Genomic DNA, 21,995 nt, shown 5'->3' on the forward strand with positions numbered 1-21,995 from the left:
TGCAACCAAAAATTGTATAAGAATGAATCAAATATTATTAGACTTCTCATGACATGGGCTCTCTTTTGATAGGTAAATCATTACCTAAAATGTTTTGGTTCAGATTTTAAATTTTTTAAAATGCGTGATATCTCATAATGAAATTTATAAAGAATACAAAGACACTTTTGCTTATATCTCTGCACCCAAACATTGTATAAGAATCAATCAAATACCATTGGACTTCTAATGACATGGGCTCTCTTTTGATAGCTAAATCATCACCTAAAAATTTTGGTTCAGATTTTAGGTTTTTTAAAATGAGTGATATCTCATAATGAAATTTATAAAGAAACAAAGACACTTTTGCTTATATCTCTGTACCAAAATTGTATAAGAATCAATCAAATACTATACTTCTCATGACATGGCTGTCTTTTGATAGGTAAATCATCATAAAAAATTTTGGTTCAGATTTTAGGTTTTTTAAAATGAGTGTATGTCATAATGAAATTTATAAAAAAACAAAGACACTTTTGCTCATATCTCTGCAACCAAAATTGTATAAGAATGAATCAAATACTATTAGACTTCTCATGACATGAGCTTCCTTTTGATAGGTAAATCATCATAAAAAATTTTGGTTCAGATTTTAGGTTTTTTAAAATGAGTGATATCTATAATGAAATTTATAAAGAATACAAAGACACTTTGCTCATATCTCTGCAACAAACATTGTATAAGAATGAATCAAATACCATTAGACTTCTCATGACATGCACTTTTGATAGGTAAATCATCACCTAAAAATTTGGTTCAGATTTTAGGTTTTTTAAATGAGTGATATCTGATAATGAATTTATAAAGAATACAAAGACACTTTTGCTCATATCTCTGCAACAAAATTGTATAAAATCAATCAAATACCATTAGACTTCTCATGACATGCTCTCTTTTGATAGGTAAATCATTACCTAAAATTTTGGTTCAGATTTTAAATTTTTTAAAATGAGTGATATCTCATAATGAATTTATAAAGAATACAAAGACACTTTTGCTCATATCTCTGCACCAAACATTGTATAAAATCAATCAAATACCATTGACTTCTATGACATGGGCTCTCTTTTGATAGGTAAATCATTACCTAAAATTTTGGTTCAGATTTTAAATTTTTTAAAATGAGTGATATCTCATAATGAAATTTATAAAGAATACAAAGACACTTTTGCTCATATCTCTGCACCAAAATTGTATAAGAATGAATCAAATACCATTGACTTCTATGACATGGGCTCTCTTTTGATAGCTAAATCATACCTAAAATGTTTGGTTCAGATTTTAGGTTTTTTAAAATGAGTGATATCTCATAATGAAATTTATAAAGAATACAAAGACACTTTTGCTTATATCTCTGCACCAAAATTGTATAAGAAAATCAAATACCATTAGACTTCTCATGACATGGCTCTATTTGTGATAGGTAAATCATCATAAAAATTTTGGTTTAGATTTTAGGTTTTTTAAAATGAGTGATATCTCATAATGAAATTTATAAAGAATACAAAGACACTTTTGCTCTTATCTGTGCACCAAAACTTGTATAAGAATGAATCAAATACTGTTAGACTTCTCATGACATGGCTCTCTTTTGATAGGTAGATCATAACCTAAAATGTTTGGTTCAGATTTTAGGTTTTTTAAAATGAGCGATATGTCATAAGAAATTTATAAAGAATACAAAGACACTTTTGCTCTATCTGTGCAACCAAAATTGTATAAGAATGAATCAAATACCATTAGACTTCTCATGACATGGGCTCTCTTTTGATAGGTAAATCATACCTAAAATGTTTTGGTTCAGATTTTAGGTTTTTAAAATGAGTGATATGTCATAATGAAATTTATAAAATACAAAGACACTTTTGCTTATATCTCTGCAACCAAAATTGTATAAGAATCAATCAAATACCATTAGACTTCTCATGACATGGGCTCTCTTTTGATAGGTAAATCATCACCTAAACAAATTTAGTTCAGATTTTAGGTTTTTTGAATGAGTGATATCTCATAATGAAATTTATAAAGAATACAAAGACACTTTTGCTCATATCTCTGGAACCAAAATTGTATAAGAATGAATCAAATACTATTAGACTTCTCATGACATGGGCTCTCTTTTGATAGGTAAATCATTACATAAAATGTTTTGGTTCAGATTTTAAATTTTGTAAAATATGTTTTACCTTTATCAAGCCATGTTCTTTCCTCTATATCATCATGTGCACACTTATTGAAGACAGGATTAGGAAGGTCTTTGTGAACATTAGCAACATGTTCCAAAGATGATTCCAATTTTGCCAATGACTTGGCCATTACCATCAGCTGTGGATGTGGCACTCCAGATGAGATGGTTAACACATGGCTTCACCATGGTAAAAGCACCTCACAATCGTTCTCCTTAGCAATTTTGCTCAGTACTTTTGAAACCTCTAAAGAATATACAGTATGTCTTTAGTATGTTTGTATATTCTACATAGCAATTATGTAATATTTATAGCACATACTTTTGTCAAATGCCACAGGTCAAAGTAGTGAGTGATTTCTGGCAGCTTTTCTCGCATGTGTTTGGCAATGGATGAATGGCGATCAGACACAAAGTGTTAACATTCAAATCATTTTTTGATACATCCTCCATTGATCTTGTGAAAGCCATATTCCATGGCAGGACTGCTGCCAGCTTCATTTCTCTAAATGGTGAAAAATATGCAAATATATAATATGCTAAGAGTTCATAAATCTACATATATTATGCAATTACACGTACCTGCACTAAACTGAAATCAATTATTGCATTTATTGGATCATCACAACAGAACAAACTATATGCACAGTATTTTGCGCTATGTCCCATACTGTCATGACGACCATCCCCAGCAAAACAATGCCATCTATTCTTTCAACTTTGCTTGCCATGATGCTTTGTATGATTTCCAATGCATATGAATGGTGGGAAACAGCTTGGTCTTAAAATAAAGAGATCTTCATAATAAGTACAAGGTGATGGAAATTCCTCACCAAGCATCCTTTTCTTCATTTGCCTCAACTTTTTCGTTAATTCATTGCAATTGCTACAACTTGATGGCATTGTCTGGACCCACGCGGTCTTTACATTTCCTTCAATTCACCCTAAAATATATAGATATAGACTTTATATGCATAATTTTGATAGATAGAATTTGTTTGCATAATTCCGGAAATTACTCCGTCTTTAATACCATGTCAGTTTCTTCTGCTGATTGTTGTTCAAGCATCTCAACTCATAAATCGTGTTGGTCACTCTCTGCTGTTGGGCATTGTTCAAAACTCTCGGTTGATGAACATGATGCTGCTTGACTATGAGATTTTGTAGCGCCACACTTTTCATAATCTGTTTGTTTAGCACGAAGAGTCTATAAATAGATAAAATATCATTTTACTATTTATTTAAAAGACAAAGGTCAAAGTCTAAATACAAATTACAGCATAATGCCTATGAAATGTCCCATAATGATACATTCATCATCCGCAGTGACTTTGCGCAGAGTATGCAAAATACGGGAATCAAAACCATAAAGATAAAGTACTAGTATAAAGTATTGATGATACTCACTATTCGACGGCGGTCTCTCGCGGATAACGTGCTACTTGTCTCGCAGTATTTTGAAGGAAACACACATATGCCTATATTGTCTTGCTTCAAGCGAGGAGCCACGAGCAATGGTTTATCTGCGTCAGGCATTTCATTGACGCCAATGTAGCGATTCACAAAATCCTCTTCTTTAAAATGTTTAGAGCAAACTTCTGAATGGACAGAAGGCTCCCATCTTTCACGTTTCCGTCGGAGAAAATCTACCCAAGTCTTTCTTCGCTTTTTGCCTCGGGCCGCATATCATTCGCATACGGAATTCTGTGCAGTGCAATTCCTTCGCGTAAATTCGCTGTGTTGGAACAACCAAAGACGACACCCTGTGTGGCATTTAACACTGAAGATGCCGAACCAAAAGGCGTAAATCTTCAAAAAAATATTCGCTTAACCCCGCTTTTTACAATGCAGCACTGTCTTATTTCTATAGAAAAGCGCATTGTTCTCTTTGCGACTTCCCGATTTGACGTCACACATAACATTAGTTACCAGTTTTTTCAGGGTCACGGTCAAACGTTAAAATTGTCAAAATCACCAAATTTGAGGCCCTCAAAGTCAATGAAGATGAAATTTCCGACCTATCAAATATATTGCAAAGTTCTTAAATCGTCTAAACTATCTAAAAAGTCTATTTCCCCAATCATGACATAGGCACTTTAATATTGATTTGCTGAATTTGAAATTCAGTACGAATGTTCAGAAGGGATTCGTAAAGGATACAACAGAATATTAGACCAGCAGTTTATTTTCAATAAGGTCAAAAATTTCAAAACAATTGTTCAAAATTGCAATTTTTCCCTTATATGAGATATCAGATTTTGAAGCTAAATTCTTTAATATGATTTGCAGAACTTGAAATTCAGTAACAATGTTCAGAACGGATTTGCAAAGGACACAACAGAATATTAGACCAGTAGTTTTTTTCATTTAGTTCAAAAAATTTGAAAACCATTGTCTAAAATAGCAATTTTTCCCTTATATGAGATGTCAGACATTGAAAGTTAAATTCTTTAATATTGATTTGCTAGATTTCAAATTGAGCAAGAATGTTGAGAAGGGATTGACAAAGCATACAACAGAATATTAGACCAGCAGTTCATTTCATTAAGGTCAAAAAATTTGAAAATCTTTATCTAAAATAGCAATTTTTCCCTTATATAAAACGTCAGATTTTGAAAGGTAAATTCTTTAATATTTTATTCTGAACTTGAAATTCAGTAACAATGTTCCGACGGGATTGGCAAAGGATACAACAGAATATTAGACCAGCAGTTCATTTTATTCAGTTCAAAAAATTTGAAAACTATGGTCTAAAATAGCAATTTTTCCCTTATATGAGATGTCAGATTTTTAAAGATAAATTCTGTAATATTGATTAGCCATTAATGGCGCGCGCTTGGAATGGGGAATTAATTGATGTGCACGCGCTGAAGAACGTGCATGATCAAAAGTTTTACGTATAAAAACTTTTATTTTTAAATAATTAGCTACTCTTATATTTTTCTTTCTCTGTTTAATTCTGTTGTGTAATTTAGGAGTGTTACTACAAGACGAGTCTCAAATTAATCCACTCGTTCTCAAGACTATTTAGTTTAAAAACAGTTTTACCTTTGCAAAGCTATTCGATTTCTATATATAAAAGTTACAAAAAAGGATCACCGCTTATTGCTCCATTGTTACTACAAAAGGAAATCTAAACTAACTTAACTTATCTATGCATGCAGGATAGCTCTATCAGCTTTAAACATTTCTTCCCAACTTAAGGCCGGAAAGGATCATCTCTTATTAATCCAGTGATACTACATGAAGAAACCTAAACTAAACTAAGTTTGTTTATACTGGATATATAGCTCTATCGGTTTTAAACTGTTCTTAATATAAATGCGAAAGGTTCATATTATTAACTTGCATTTAAGGTTCTATAAGTTGATATATAGTACGCAGTAATGACCTACCTCTGTACTGGCATTGTGGGCCAGTGAATTCCTCCAGGCAAACGCATTCAGCAGCGTCTCCTGCCTCGCGTAGGGAAACAGCCATGGTTCGTGGAGGACAGAAACGTAATGCAAAACCTTCTTGCGAAAACAGGATCATCAATAATCCAAAAATTGCTACCAAAAATGTCATAATATCGCCTTGCTTCATTGCGCTATGTCAAACTCGAAAGAAGCAAAATAAATTTACGCTATAATTGAAAGATTGTGACGTTCATAATTGCTTGCGTCGGAGCGTGGCGTTGGAACGAGAACAATCAAAGAAAATTGTTCCCAGTTTCCCAGTGCCTCTCGTTTTTTACTCAGACACAAAAAAAGGCACAGAACTGAATCTGCCCACAAAGGACCAGTTATAGTTTTACAAAAGCTATTTTCTCTTTTTTGCCGCTTGCTACCTTTTCCTGTTGGACTATAGTAACGTGAAGTTTAAACTTTCAAATGGCGCAAGTTGTTCAAAATTGTTTGCTTATTAATGCTGCATGATAACTGGTTTTTGCCTTATAATTTTAGCGGCGAATTTAGCGAGTTCTAAACAGTATGGCTGTGTGCTAAGCTAAAGAGCATGTTCCTCGTAAATATTTGATGCTTCGTTTTCTATTTTGAGAAATTTTAGGGACTTTTTTCACCAAACCGCGAGAGAGCTGTAAGCAATGGGCTTCGGTCCCACCGTACGTTTTGTACGGTATCTCCATGGAAGATCTTTTGACCATTGTTTTATACAAAAACAATTACAATAGAATACCACACGCATCTTTCCGAGAAAATAAAATCATATTTTATTAACATCGAAAATGGGCTTTTTGTAAGCACTGTTCGGCTGGGCAGAAAGCCACAGGGCAAATTTTAGGGACTTTTCTCACCAAACCGCGAGAATTGTAAGGAAAGGGCTCCAGTACCACCGTGCGTTTTGTACATCTCCATGGAAGGTCTTTTCCCCATTGCTTTTTATAGAAAAAGAATAACAATAGAATACCACATGTATCTTTCCGAGAAAATAAAATAATATTTTATTAACACCGAAAACGGGCTTTTTGCAAGCACTGTTCGGCTGGGAGAAAGGCCGCCCGCAAAAAATACAAAATACCCAACTTTGTTAATTAAATCTAGTTTATTACAAATAGCATGCAATGACACCATACAATTTTACACATTTTCACCTTTAATACTATTATTTTCTTAAATTTTAATCGAGAGCAATAAACTATGGCAAACACAAGTCACTTGCGGGTAACACGTCATTGTAACAAATTGCGTAGTAAACTTGTATCATACAACAGAAGATGCGTATACACGAACTGCTTCTCGAGCCCAAACACGCTTGAAACATCGCATGCAGCAATCAAATCCATGTTTTACTTTCGTCTTGAAATTCAGATTTCGTTCTTGCGATGTTTCGTTACTGGTAGAGCTTCAGTTTGGGCCCACGGTGGAGTAACCATCATTGGTCGTCCAAAGATCCGTTGTGACGTACCTTAGAGGAAGTCAGTTGATCAAGTCGGTTGAGACATTTTAACCACGCACTCCACAGGTGCTTCCAATCCACACGGAAGTCCATCTTAATTTCGGTAGGAAAGTAGAATTTGACTGCAAATGGGTGATGATATCGGGCCTCAGGATTCCGAATTCTTTCGCTTTGTATACTTGTACGAAAGTCATATCTACTCGAATGTACGGATTTGTATTCTTGTGTCCCCGCACATAATGCCATCTCTGCTATCGATGCGGCCAAACATGAGCCATGAACGTCTTGTAGAAGTCTTGTAGAAATCTAACATGCAAACATATAAAAAACTGAAAATTGTATCTTCAAAAGCTGCTTTATTCCTTGGCCTCTTCTGTGCCAGTTTCTTTCGCTTCAAGGACTGTCGTCTCTGTTTCGTCTGAAGCTTGTTCGATCTAAAAAGAAAAAGAGTACGCACTTTTGAGCCGGAATTATTGACGTTTTCTCTCAGTATGACATTTCGCATTTTACCAGCATATATTTTCCGTATTTTACATCATTTTAGTACTTTCAGTTTGTTCTTGAAAGTATTCCGACCCGGAAATTGTCCATTGTTTTGTCTCTAAAAGATCTCCAGCTCGCGATTTTCAAATTAATTATTTTAGAATTCGGCACTTCAAAGGGAACAACAACGCTATATCTTCCCATTTCTTCCTCTACTCGTATGGTCATATTTTTGTGGAATACGAGCAACACTTACCTCGTTATCTTTCTCAATGTCAATAACGACGTCAGTTGGCACGTCAGCATTTTGTTTTCTGCGGATGCGCAGCTTCTTTGCGCATTTAGCGCAGCTTCTAAAAAGCCACAAATGAAAAGCAATGAAACATTGTGAAATTCTGTTACACTGAACACAGCTCTCGAAAGAAACATCAAAATACCAAGCTCATCTTTAAATCATATAAGTTATAGTGCATAGGATGATTAAATCTTGAAACTTTAAAGTTAAACCATTCAAAGGACGTGTATAGGGCTGTTACAATATGTCCAAAAGTTTATTGCACTGATGAATTTCAGGGTTAATGGCCCGAAAGCGGCGCATATAATAAATACATGCACGTACATGGTGTTTCTACAAATTGATGATCTATGTTTTTGTTCACCAGATTGGTTAAAGTTTATTTATCGAATCAAATTGTATAACCCTATTGACTTTTTGAATACAGCCGCTTTTGCTGAAGAACAACATGTATACAAGTAATCTGAATAATCCTTACCCCATGATACAATAGCAGATAGTCTGGATTAGAAGCACCGCGATGCATCCACCAACCATGCCAATACTGACACCACGTAACCTTGAAATTCTTCATTTGTGCCAACACGTTTTTGAACTTCACTGTCTCTCCTGGAACGACATAAAGAATAACGCAAATGATCTTCAGAAATACATAGAAATACTGCACGGAGTCTATAAAGAAGTTGTGTGTTGGAAAGTTAGGTTGACCTCTAGTACGAACACCGATAACTCTTTACTAAAAAAGACTCTGGTATTGACACGTGCATGGTATTAAATGCAAACGCCTCTGAGTTTCAAGATGCATCATGATACGTCTAATGCTTCATCCGCTTCCACATATGATAACTCCGAATTATAATGACCCCTCTCAGAAGCACATTTATAGAGTGATCTAACATATCCAGGTTTTCTTAGTAAAGAATCATGACAGGTTGCCTGTATTCAAGATATATTTTATGTTTTTTATTGTGTTCAAACCTTTATCGGCGGTTTCTTGTGCATCTAAAAACATATATACAGCTGTTCTGGTTTCACCATCGGGGTTCATTGGCATCATTCGAACTTCATATGATGCGTCAGATGGTAAGTTTATGAATGCCATTGTGCTTGGGGCACCATCTTGAGCTGTCTTAATCTTCACTACGGAGTGTAAGAACACTCGTCTCCATTTTCCGTAGGAAATTTTGTCTTTGTAAACAACTGGTCGGACCGAGATTTCGGCCCATTCCTTTTTGCCCTGGTGCTGGATTCTTACGAGAGCCCATTGCTTGGTTATCCAAGAAATGTTAAAAATCTTGGAACCATTTTCAGCTACAAAAATGAAAAATTGTGGTTCACAAACAATTATACATAAGTCTTTAATAATTATTGCCTATTTAAATTGGTCGTCTATAGGATGCATTAATTTCAGCAATACTCATTTAAGTGCCTATGTCATGATTGGGGAAATAGACTTTTTAGATAGTTTTTTGCAATATATTTGATAGGTCGAAAATTTCATCTTCATTGACTTTGAGGACCTCAAAGTTGGTGATTTTGAATAAAACCGTGACCCTAAAAGGACTAGGGCGAGAACGCTTGTGAGACGGGTTGTGACGTCATTTCGAGAACTCGCATTTCTTGCAAAGTTATAAAAGACTATATTTTACATATTGCAAGAGCGAAGATAGACTTTGAGTTGTATCTTTCCAACTTTCCTGCCGCGTTTTGCTTAATTTGGCGGATACGACAATGTCGTCGAGCTTTACTGATCCGATCGATAGCCAAAGTGAATCAGAAAATAATTTTATTACGAGCTACATGATGGAAGTTGAAGATGACGCTCCTTTGGCTACCGAAGCACAAGGCGATCAAGAATTAATGCAACCATACCAAGACGAACCAATTGCTGACACTGAATGGGTAGAAAACTATTACGAAGAAAGGCGCAATCAAGACGATAGGCTTCGAGTACTTAGAGGCCGGCTCGAAGGACGTGTATCTGTTGAAGGCTGGTGAGTAAAACTACCTACACTGTTTAAACTCACGTGTTCAGTATTAGGTTATTTTATTACATTTTTCCTTCCGCAGGTGTGGATGTGGGAATTGTAAAACCGACTTGTTGCAAAACGAAAAAGAGAGTAAATGTTGCCAAGAAGTAGAAGGCTGTGGCGAGGCACTCAGCAGTGATATTATCATGCAAGAAATGAGTGCGGTCCCTAAATGCATCACACTTCATCCTGGCTTTAGCGATGTGTGTTTATCTATTTGGTCATTGCGCTTAGCTGGGCCAAAGTTTAGAAGAATCGACAGACAAAAGTATAAAATGGGTAGCGACGAAAACAGGTAAAGATCCGAATGGAGTTGTAATATATGTCTTCTTGTAGTACCAATAGTCAATGTTGTGTTTATATAAACAGTGCAATGCTTCTACAGGAACCCATCAACTTTAGCACTAAACAATCAAACTTGAAATGCATTACAATATGGATTTCTGTTTACATATCCTAGTCTGCTAGGCTACAGTAAATGTGCACATGCAGCATTGCTCCATACCTAATACCTTGATCCCTGGCTAACAATGCACTGATTACATGGGTATAATAGAAAACTCAGTATTCTCAAATAAGTAAACAACATATTTTTTTGTTTCACTCTGCAGATATCTTCGAAGTGTTGCATACAGACAATATATACAACTTGTTTATGGCTACTTAGGAAAAAGACGAATACCACTGCCTGCATGTGCCTATCATGTAATACGCAGCAAATTCAGTGGAAAGGAATACCAGGGATTTGATGATGATGATGATGATGATGATGATGATGATGATGAGATGATGATGATGATGATGATGATGACGAAAACGCATCTTAATTAATGTAGATACTTTGGGTATAATATTTGACCTAACTATATAATTCTTCTTTCACAGCCTTGTTAGTTTAAAAGTCTTGTAAGAAAAGGTTTTAAAATATTGGATTAAAATTTTATACAAACACATGCTTATTATAGGCTTATTTAACATCACCGGGGATGGATGACTTGTAATACTAGTTGTAATAGTGACTTGTAATAGTGGCTTCCATAATAATATTTCCCCTCATCCTGCCAGTGCTTTCCATCTTGTCTTTTTTGGGAAAGCTTTTGTAATTGAGAACAAAGTTCTTGAGTATGAGGCATTTTAATATCACTAAGGAACCAATTAAATATTTACAAATATACATATATACATCCTGTCATTACTTCTGGTTTCGAGGACAGTTGGAAACCTTTTTATGGCCTTTCATGGGTTGGCCACATGTTCTACAGCATGGTTTTGCTCGATTCTCGCAAGGAGCTACCGGTTGTACCTGCACAGTAGAAGGCTCTAAAAAATAAATAAAATTAATATACTTAACTATTATACATACCCATACAATTTATGTTGCATTGTATTTCCCACTGTCACTCTATATTTTTATTCCTTGAAAAGAGTACACATACTGCAAATGTGGAATACCTGCAGTGGGTCTGACATTGACAACAACCATTTCTTGACGATCAAGCATCTTCTTTATGGCTTCATTTCTTGGTTGCTTTTGCAGCATAGAATTCATGGGATCTGGTGTCATATCTACCAACTCCTTGTATGCCTCATCCACCTGATCACTTTCGGCACTTAGCATTGTCTTGTACAAGTCTTCAACATATTCTAATAAATGTAAAGAATGACATTATTTTTTTATTTCACCCTGTACAGTGAAATGAAGGTTAAACAACACATATATTCAACCTGGTAATTCTGCCCCAGGCCCTATACTATGTATCATTAGACATGGCAACCAAATTACATGTATGAAAATTATTTTACCAAAGTTCTGTTAGACACGAACTTTTCGAACAGTGGCTTCTCCATTTTTAGTGCAAAGTTTGAGAAACTTTGCAGTATTGTGATGAGTGGCGAAAATTCAAACGAGTCAGTAAGTCAGTCAGACAGTCAGTCAGTCAGTCAGTCAGTCATAGTGTAAACTTTACGGGGGGTAGGTTGATTTATGCGTATAGTAACTTTTTGTGTATGATCAGTAATTTAAGGTTTATAAATCAGTTTAACATGCTTTATTTATTAATGCACTATACCCGTTCTGCAAAGTTCACCAAAATATTGAGGGATTTTGGCGGTTACTGTAAATTTTGAAGCATTGCTTTTCCGCGGTTTGGGTTTTGTTTTAAAGGGATTTGCAAAAATTACCCCCCGGAACACCCGATTCTTTCTTACACGTCGCAACTGCGCATGTGCCGTCGAGACTTGAACATTATTCACGATGTAAAGAAACGAGGAGCGACGAGCATTGCTTCAAAACATTCCGGGCGTAAAAATCGAGCAAATCTTTGAGAATCTACGCACTTTATCAACTTATGTTATGAATTACGAGCATTCAATTCAACACAAATATAATTTGGAAGGTTTATTCCATAAATAGAGCTAAGAGGTTAGGAAGAAACGACGCTGTGTTGTTTAATATGTATTGATAGACTCTTACACGAATGTATATTATGTCGATAGCAAGTCGATACCTGATATTCTGCATACAGTACATAAATGATACTATACAAAACGGACATTTTGTGCAGTAATCAAATCATTTTGGAGGTATACAGTATTGATTATAAGTATATTGTTTTGTATCGATTTTACGCGTCGAAGTATCCACATCATATACATAATATGCACCGCGGTTTATTTACATTATTTACAACGCAACTATTTTGGCTATTCTTATGAAATGACGGATAAATTGGTGCCGTCATATAAATGTAGTGAATGTAGTCACAGTTGTTTGACGAAGAAAAGAGACTACACTGAGAAAATCGCGCCCGGTTTGGCCGGTTTACATGGGCAACTAAAATTAGCTATAATTTAATAGTGACAGTATCCGCGGCTAACGTCATTTGAGTACTTTGAGTAATTTCCTTTTGATTAATGTTTAACCTAGTTCGTTATATTTTTACAGGCATAAGTCAAAATGTTTATGTTGGGACAAACGTCTGGTTGCTTAGGTATTACAGGGCATGAAAACTTTGCACTATTCTTGGATCCCTAGTTATGATTATATCTATTGCGGAGGTGGCAGTTCCATATTTTAATATTATGAACAATCTTCCCGAAACACATACAATGCCAAACTTATTGTATGGATTTGTTTAAAGAAATAACTTAACTTGTGATATGAAAAATATAAGGTATAAATATAGAAGAATACAATTTGTATAATAATAGATGAAAACCCTCCTTCTAATGAGTTTTGGTCAAGATCATATTACACAAATAATGAATTTTTGCTATCTTCCCAAAGCAGATCCAGACCCTAGAGGGGATTAATAGGTGACCGATCAGGGATAATGGGAAAAAGTCAAACGCACCTTTTGACAACATATTTTAATTTTAGTGCTTTCAATCTTTTGCATTTTATTCACTAGTTTTTTAATTTGCTATCTTTTATATATAATAGAGCTATTAGTATGTAGTAAGATATTTTTACTTAGGACCTTGGAGGAAAATATGTTTTGCAGAGCCTTGACCTCTTAAGAATTTTTGGTTTTGGCTGTGCATACAAATACACATTACAAATAAACCAAAAAATTAATACATGGGCATTTCTTTTTTTACACTGTTTTTATCTATTTGGAATTTTCAGTTTTAAAAAATGTGCACAAACTTCAAATAATGATTTCTGACCAGTGAGCTTTTTGTATTACTGCATTTAGTCAAGTTCATGTAAATGTCCTGACAGTCAAAGGTCATTAATGCCTGGAAAAAATTATAATCACTATAATACATGGTTCTGATTCCTAAAACACTATTAGTTCATTATTAAATTGAATTCTGTTAATAAAAGCAGATGATTTGCTACTCAATTATATATTACCTCTATACCTTCATTTTTTTAAAGCCACTCCTTGCTCCAGCTACCAATAAGAAATTGTCAAAACATCCAACATTACTACCTGGTGAGAAGATTTTGCTGCAGCAAGATGCAATATGTGTTGAAACATATCTCTCTCCTGTGGAAGGAACGTTGCATCTTACAACATTTAGAGTTATATTCAGTGGTTCATCACCGGTATGTTTACTTTGCTCAAACCTGAATTTGTCTTTGGCCTAATTTTTTAAACAGTTTAACCAATAATACTTATTCCTGGTCTTGTGCCATTTAAATTCTGTAAAATCGAGTTTTTAAATGTTCTTAATTTTCAAAAATTAAATTTAAAAAAACAGCCTTTTGCAAAGCAGCCTTTTGTAATAATTTTGTACATTGTTGACTTAAAATATAGCGGATTTAGTAACATATGAATACAAATTTTTCCTTACCAACTATGATAAGTACTACCGAATACCAAATGGAATACAAGCTGATGCATAAAAAATGTTTAGTTGTCCCCAATGAATATTGTATAGGAAGCCAATAATTGTCAAAGTTCTACTCATTTTATCAAGTGTGGTATACTAGAACACATATTGGGTCCAAGCTTGTTGTAAGCATTCCAGTTTTCTGTTGCAATTTTGCAATGGTCATGGAACCGGTAATACCATTTTCCTTCAGGATGTAGAAGACGAGGCCATTGGTGGTGACCACCATACATCCCTTGTATCCAAGAAAAATAGCAGTCAGTTTGGGAAAAAGAAAGGGTTTTCAGATACACTTGAGAGGTTTAGAGAAAAAGCACAGCATTTCCAAAAGAACTTGCAACATTCAAAATCATGGTAAAGTAACAGTCATGCAAAAGATAGTTTTTTTATAAAGTGCATGGGGTAATCATCACCTGTCTTAAACTTGCTCTATAATGAGCCAGTGATGCCCTTAACTCATAATGTGCCCCTGGTCTAAACATTATACGGCTGATTCATATTCGTCGAGTAGCAAATTGTTTGGAGCGGATCGCCCACCAGTTTTCACAAGACCGAGTAATATATATAAGACAAAGATATATAAATCATTCTCTGGGTTATTCTTCGTAAATTAAGGCCAAGGTTTTTTCTTCTATTTTCAGTCGCACGTTAAGATCGACTTACAAGGGAAAGTCACAATTTACATTGAACAGATCACATGAAAATAACGTCGTTCAAACTTCCTGTGGAGAAAATTTAGACGACAATTGTAAGTTGATTTCTCTACAGCCCGTAGACACACCGGAATCCGATGAAACAGAGAAAGGTAAACAGATGCTGCACGCATACAACCTTATATCTCATCTACTTATTTTTTCATTCGGACTATTTCATATCGGGTAAGGTGGCTTGTTCACGACAATTCGATATGATCATTTTGGCCGCTTTAAAGAAAGTGTACTAAATAATAACCAATCCTAACCATTCAACTCTATCTTATTTCTCCGCCCTATAGATTTAGTCAAGAGTATTTGTAAGTGCTCTGCGAGATTTATTTTCGGACTTAGTTAATTCAAATGTGCGGTACAGACGATTCGAACTTAAACGCTTGGATATCAAGCAAGCTGTTTCAGCTGGAAATCTAAAGGTTATATAAAAAACCTATATATTCTGAACAAGTCCATCAAAGTCCGTTATTAAATAGTTTTGGAAAACTCTGGTACCAGTGGACGTGATGTCGATTCCAGAATCGTTGACCTAAAAAACATTCTGACACTCACATGTACTGGTCTTACAATTTCGAAAGAAACTATGTGGTATAAAGCCCGTTTTCCAATAGGCAATTTATTCGTGCAGATTGATAAAAAGTAGAAAGCGATTCTTCTTTTTCGCGGCAAATTTTTTCGCAAACTAATCACCGCACCGCATTTCAGATATCGCATCGCGCAAATAAATTCGCCTGGTGGAAAACAGGCTTAAGGCCCACACACACTGGGCGCAACGCAACGCGAATTTTTGGGGTTTTTTTAAGCAAAATAATTCAATTCTGGAGGGAAATTTTGAGAGCTATGGGCCCCAGACATGTCAAAGTATGCTATCCTTCAGTAATTATCAAGAATATCATAACATGATCAAACTTGCTTTTGCTGTTTTTTGTTGCTTTTGAAACCTCAGAAATTCGTAAAAATCGCGTAGCGTTGGCGGACCGTGTCAGTGAATAGGGACCTTAAGCATGTAGGACGGTAACACGACGACGGCAGCTATCAATACAATGCTTCATTGAAAAGAAATGAATTATTAATTAGCTATGGGAGTTTTAGGCGCGTGATCTACGTTCTGTTTACAACGGCAAAACGTCGTTTATTACGTCCTATGTAGAACGTCTGCATTTCAGGACCCAGTGAGCGCCACCTCGAATTAGCTCTATAGAATTGTCCCTAAAAACGTAAACACAATGTTTTCAACGTCTTAAATCTCATTAAACTGGTACACTAATATACAACAACGCTTTATCATAACATTAATTCAAAGGAGTATTCCAACCACGTCGTCGTCGTGTTGCCGTCCTACATGCTTAAGGTCCCTAATATCGGCCTAAAACGTTTGCATATGTACGCGTGATTTTCATTTATACTTTCACAGATCTTGTTCAACATGACATCATCGTATCTATTCCATGTACAAATGTTTACGATATTCACAAACTACCTAAGAACTCACTCGTGAAGGACCCGAGATTTTTTGGGTTTGGTGATGGCATTGAGCTCATGTGCAGTACTCTGCAGGTTTATAAGGTAAAGTGATTACCTTCTCTGGCGCTTTGCCTCTATATGAAAAAGCGTAGATGGCACCTTCTCTTTCACAGAATATGTATAATCAGAAGTATTACTAGGGATAGTTTTTCCAAAATGAACGCGTCATGCACACGCCATCACACTTGCCGCACGGATGGCTTCCTGGATTTCTTACCATTTCTGTTGTGTTTGGTAATATTTAATAGAGTACTGAACTTAACAATAAAACCTGACAACACAATCAATTTGAACAATATCATATTTCACTTGTCTCTTAATCAAATTGTTACCTACTATACGGGCAATTACGATGCCTCTAATGATTTATGTCCTATATATAGTCGTATATAAATAGACATATTATAGTTTTAAAAGTTCTCAAGGTGAACTTATATGATATAGATAACAGACTATAGCAGAGCACGCCCTGATAGGTAGAGTGAATCTGACCTCTTCATTGAGATGACCTAGGTACTGCTACAGGCTACAGAGAGGTCCATATCAATTTCTAACGGTGAATTTTGATAATCCTTTCATCTTATATAGTTTTGTCTTCCACAAGGTTCTGATTACAATGCGGATAAACTCGCCGCAATATTTTCAAAGTATACAAAACACCTGGTAAGTTTTTTTTTATCAATCATTTAATAAGGTTTGCTAAGGGCGATAATATTCGCGTACAAATGCACGAGCAAACAAAACTTGGCAAGGAAAATTTGTCAAGGAAAATTCGTCCGTCTCTACGGGGCTTTATACTAGATTGCATGTAGACTATTTTTTGCTAAATTATATTACTGCACAGTTATCCGGTTGATTAACGAACCGAAATTTCTATTCTTATACATTTAAGCAGCAATGCAACTTAATTCAGCACGGGTTTTTTTCTTTTACTTTTTTGCTCTGATTAATTATGCTTTCTGCATGATCGAAACTATAGATGTGATACTGTAATTGGGGGGGGATACATATTCGTATATCCTTTTGTCTGACAGATCTCTTTTGTATATGTATGCGCGTTTTCAAAAGAAATCCGTTGGGCAGAACATCATATAAAAAAATTATCACCACCCCTTCCCCGAATTATCGCCCTAGTTTCGACCCTGCATGCTTTATTTATTTAGTATAGTGTAGTTTTCCGACAACACTCACAACTGCATGCTGAAGTTTGATTACCATTTTTGATACAGCCAGTTTTATGTACATGTACTGACGTAGGAAATAAAATCGGTAAAGAAACGTTCTTTATAATTGTCGAAAATTTCCTGACAAGGAAAAAAAAAAGCGTTTTCCTTAATCTCGTGCTAAAACCTTTACTCGCTACGAACCGTTAAACAACCATTAAAATGTGAGCTAGGCTTCAGTTTTGATATTCTGAATATAAAATATATAAACTTTGTACATGTAGGCTCAAGACATAAAATTGAAATACAGTACTGATCAGTACTGAGTATTCAAACACCTCTTTTTGGCCCTCACAAAAAAGCATGACTATTTTTAGATTCTAGAGCGTCATATTATGCACTCCCTAGCAGTTTTAGGAATTAATTGGTCACTCGCAAGCAGATTTATGACCAAAGATGTGGCATTTACCACTTCTTTTTTTAAAATTCAATTAAAATTCAATTCATGACTGTATTAATTTGATTGCTAGAACTTTTTCACTTTTCCCGAATAATCAGGCCTTTTAGTGCAAAGAACAGTTTTTAAGTGCATAAATTTTTAAATGAGTATAAAACATTAAATATTCAAAACCTGACAACGTGGGTCTTTTAGTGTTGTAAATTACCACGTGCAGATATTGACTGAGATTAAGAGAACCTATTCCAAATACTTGTAGACAAGGCATACTTAAAAAGTGTTGGACATAAATTTTTAAAATGCTTAAATGTTTTGTTATTTTTTTGACCGGCCATAATTTGATCGACAATGAAAACTATACACATCTTACTGGCCCTATTCGATCTTTATTCAAAAATACAAACACTTTACTATTCATTCTTCCTAAAACATCGATATTCTCACAAATATATCCTCCCAATTAAACAATAAACTTAAAAAGGTAGTAAATGGCACTTGTTAGGTTAAAAATGTACTTCCGGTTTAAAATAGTAAGTTAAAATAACTGCTGAACAGTGCGAAAAATCTCGCTCTGGAACATGTAATATTTTATACAAATTGCTTTTGTTTTAAAGTAGATATGAGGATTTTCATGAGGGCTGTAAAAACAGTGTTTGAATACTTTTAATCAGTAATGTAGCTATGTCGTATGAATTTTTTTCCTGTCGAACAATTTTATGTATACTCGTGCAACTTTAGGGTTTTGAAAAACTCACTCGTGAGTAGTGCATGGCCTGAAAGTTTTATCAGGAACAACAATCGTATACTTGTAATATACATGTAGTATTATGTAGTATTTGAATTTAATCGCAGGGATTACCTTCCTAATATCCGCACTATAACCACGATCGCACTTGTCAGCTACCTTTGTAGCTCAATAGGAAGAGCATTGCATGCACCGGTGTCACGATCTCAGTCCTCCCCGGTTCTGAGTACTCTCCTTGTAACAAGTGCGCATGTGCAGCCTGGGAGGATAACTGAGCACGTAGCACGGCGGGCTCAGTTCTCCCCCAATCTTAACGATCCCTCAAAAAACTGGATAAATATTAAAGCAAAGAAAACTGTTTGGGTAACAGGTAGCGTTGTTAAAATGTGTCACGCAAGGATTTCTTGTAATTGTGGGTAATTTTCTGTTGTATAAGATGAAATGAGCACAAATTTTCCTTATTTTAACCGTTTTTTGTGACTTGTGACTCCGCAGGAAGCCTAGCATGTTTGTTGATGATTAATCATTCAATTTTCAATCGTCTGTCTCATTCATCCCCTTCATTAGCCTCATAAAACATCAGTCAGTCTCACCCATCCCCTTTGCCCAATATCAGTCGATCTCACTCGTGATCTGATATGTACTAGTTAATAAGTTGTTCAAAAATAATCAATTACCTGCACGAAAAAGTTTTAATGCACTTAGCTACACACTCTGCAGACTTATTACTTATGGGCATTGCAAAGGCTTCTGGCTTGAATTCAGTTGTGTCTGATTTCCACTCGAAATTAAGGCCCTTTGATCCTTATACCTTGTAGTAGTTTAGGGCTAATGCTTCTTGCGAGCAGAACCTAATTTGAACTGGCTTGCATTAAGTTCAGCTCATGATGAGCATCTAAACCGGCCTGAAATGTTACGCCACATCACGTCATCATGCAAACGCCTCTCACGACGACAATCGCATTCGTATATCCTACTTAAAACTTTAATATTTCATTGCCGATGTGATCATCCTAGCTACGGCCTTGTTTTTCTGGAAATGTGAGGCAGAAACAATGTACTCCCAGCCAAAGAAAGGTATACAAATATGCTGAAGAAAATGTAATGTTCATCAGGACTTTTCCTGGTGTAGCGTTGATTGATTTCTGATTAATTATTGATTATGAATTATTTAATATTATCATGCTAAATTGCTAAATCGAGTAACAGTAATGGTTATGGTGCTTGTGAATAGTGTATAAATCTATACCATGAATCTAAACGTATATTTTTGCACCCTTTCAAAATATTTATATATGTTTAAAAACATCGGTCACATATTGATCTGGAGGTATGCGATAGTTATTGTATAATTACATAAATCTGTTATCTGTGCATGCATGTGTTTCGTTTAAAAATTTAAAAATTTAGTTAAAAAATACCTTTTGCATGAAATCAATGCGATTTTGCTCTAAGAACGCATATAAAACATCAGGGGTCGGTTGTATCAAGCCTGTTTAGTATAGAAAACAAGTCTATCGTTTTATTCAACAAGCAAACTAACCTTAATACAAAGATACTGTTTACAACTATATATATTCAATGTTGGATATCTTGTCACGTTGCCTTTGCTTGCATGCTAAACCCAACATTGCCAAGGGGATGGGGGGAGAATATCCCATGAAACAAGTAAGTTAATCGGAATGAAATGAAAATTATACTTCACCAACAGTGTTATTAACAGGTTTTGTCCATGATTGTATGGTGTTATTTAAATTTTACTTATCTTAAGCTAAACGGGCGTGATATACAACCGGTCCCTGCTGCTAACGTAACAACTAGCACCAGCAAAAAATTCCTCCAGCCCATCTAACCGTTTAGCAAACTTCTTATTCTTTATCAAATGCCTCTGATTACTGGGGCCGGTCGTACGAAAGCTGGATAGATCACGATCCACCGGATGATGTTTTTCAAACGCTCAAAAATTGGCTATTGTTTGGTATAACGTGGGTTAACCTTAGTATTCCAAAATTGAGGATTCGCTTTAATAATTGTTCACTGAAAATCTGTAGTTTCACTGCTTTTCGGACATTTTTATAACGCTTGAAAAAGTCACTCCTTCATTTATAACGCTACCCAGCCTTCATACAACAAGGCCCCGATCTATTTACATGGATCTCATGCATCTGAGGTCGGTTGTAGGAAAGTTGAATAGCGTTATCCAACGGATAGTGTTTTTCAATCGCTCTAAACTGCCCGTTGTTCAGTATAACCTGGATTTAACCTCAGCATTTTCAACTTGGGAGTTCTCCTCTTTCATAACTATTAGCTCAAATCTGTAAATGCATTGCTCTTTGAGAAAGCTATATGGCATGTGCAATCTCGTAACGAAATTCCTAATATAAAGAAGAAAGTCTTTTGTGACTTTATAAACAGAAGATTCCTTCGTTATTTTAGTCGCCTTCTAAATGGTTTGCAATCGCATATAGAGAAGCAATATCTCACACGCGTTCGTGTGATATTTTATATTCAAGAACATCACAGAATTTTTATGATTTTGAAGGTAAGCGGGTGTGGTATAAGCTGCCTTTATCAGATTTGTTACAAGATGTGTTATTTTTACGTGTGTATGTCATATCGACAGCAAATTCTGAACTGTGTTGATCCTTTACTATCGTTTTAATGCACCATATGTATATATTTTGTTTTTGTTTATGTTCACATTTAGTCGAGTTTCGACGCCTGGGTTTGCTGACATTGGATTGTTGGAGAGAATATTGTAAGCGTTCGTTATCAAGAAATTATTTTCAACCATCTACTTTCAATAGTTTAATGATTTACTTTCCATGCATATAAGATAATAGAACTAAACAATGATAAACAGATTTTGCTCTTGCCTTCTTGGGGAATTCGGGGGGCTGGCTGCACAATTAACCGAAAATATTTAGATTTCCGACTCTCTGAAATTCCTTTATATGCGTTTTTGACCGTTGACAATAGTTAACTAGGAAGCTTAATCAAGTTTTACTCTTTTTAGTGCAAAGTTTCTGTGAAACTTTGCAGTATTGTGGTGAGTGGCGAAAATTCACATCAGACAGTCAGACAGTCAATCAGTCATAGTGTAAACTCCGGGGGGCGGAGTGTTTTTATG

At 35.2% G+C, this 21,995-nt stretch overlaps 1 protein-coding gene across 1 annotated transcript; it reads left to right on the forward strand.

Moving 5' to 3' along the window:
- The first annotated feature begins 9,629 nt into the window (after positions 1-9,629).
- On the forward strand, positions 9,630-21,700 carry LOC114544153. Its single transcript, XM_028562866.1, has 11 exons — positions 9,630-9,892; positions 9,969-10,223; positions 10,540-10,633; positions 13,812-13,982; positions 14,463-14,623; positions 14,911-15,074; positions 16,391-16,542; positions 17,089-17,163; positions 19,883-19,942; positions 21,302-21,407; positions 21,573-21,700. Exons 1-11 carry the CDS (start codon positions 9,630-9,632, stop codon positions 21,698-21,700), a joined length of 1,629 nt encoding a protein of 542 aa, XP_028418667.1.
- The last annotated feature ends 295 nt before the right edge of the window (positions 21,701-21,995 follow it).

This window comes from Dendronephthya gigantea, unplaced genomic scaffold, assembly GCF_004324835.1.
Source record: "Dendronephthya gigantea isolate DGI-Jeju-01 unplaced genomic scaffold, DenGig_1.0 000668F, whole genome shotgun sequence".
In the NCBI taxonomy this organism is placed as follows: domain Eukaryota; kingdom Metazoa; phylum Cnidaria; class Anthozoa; order Malacalcyonacea; family Nephtheidae; genus Dendronephthya; species Dendronephthya gigantea.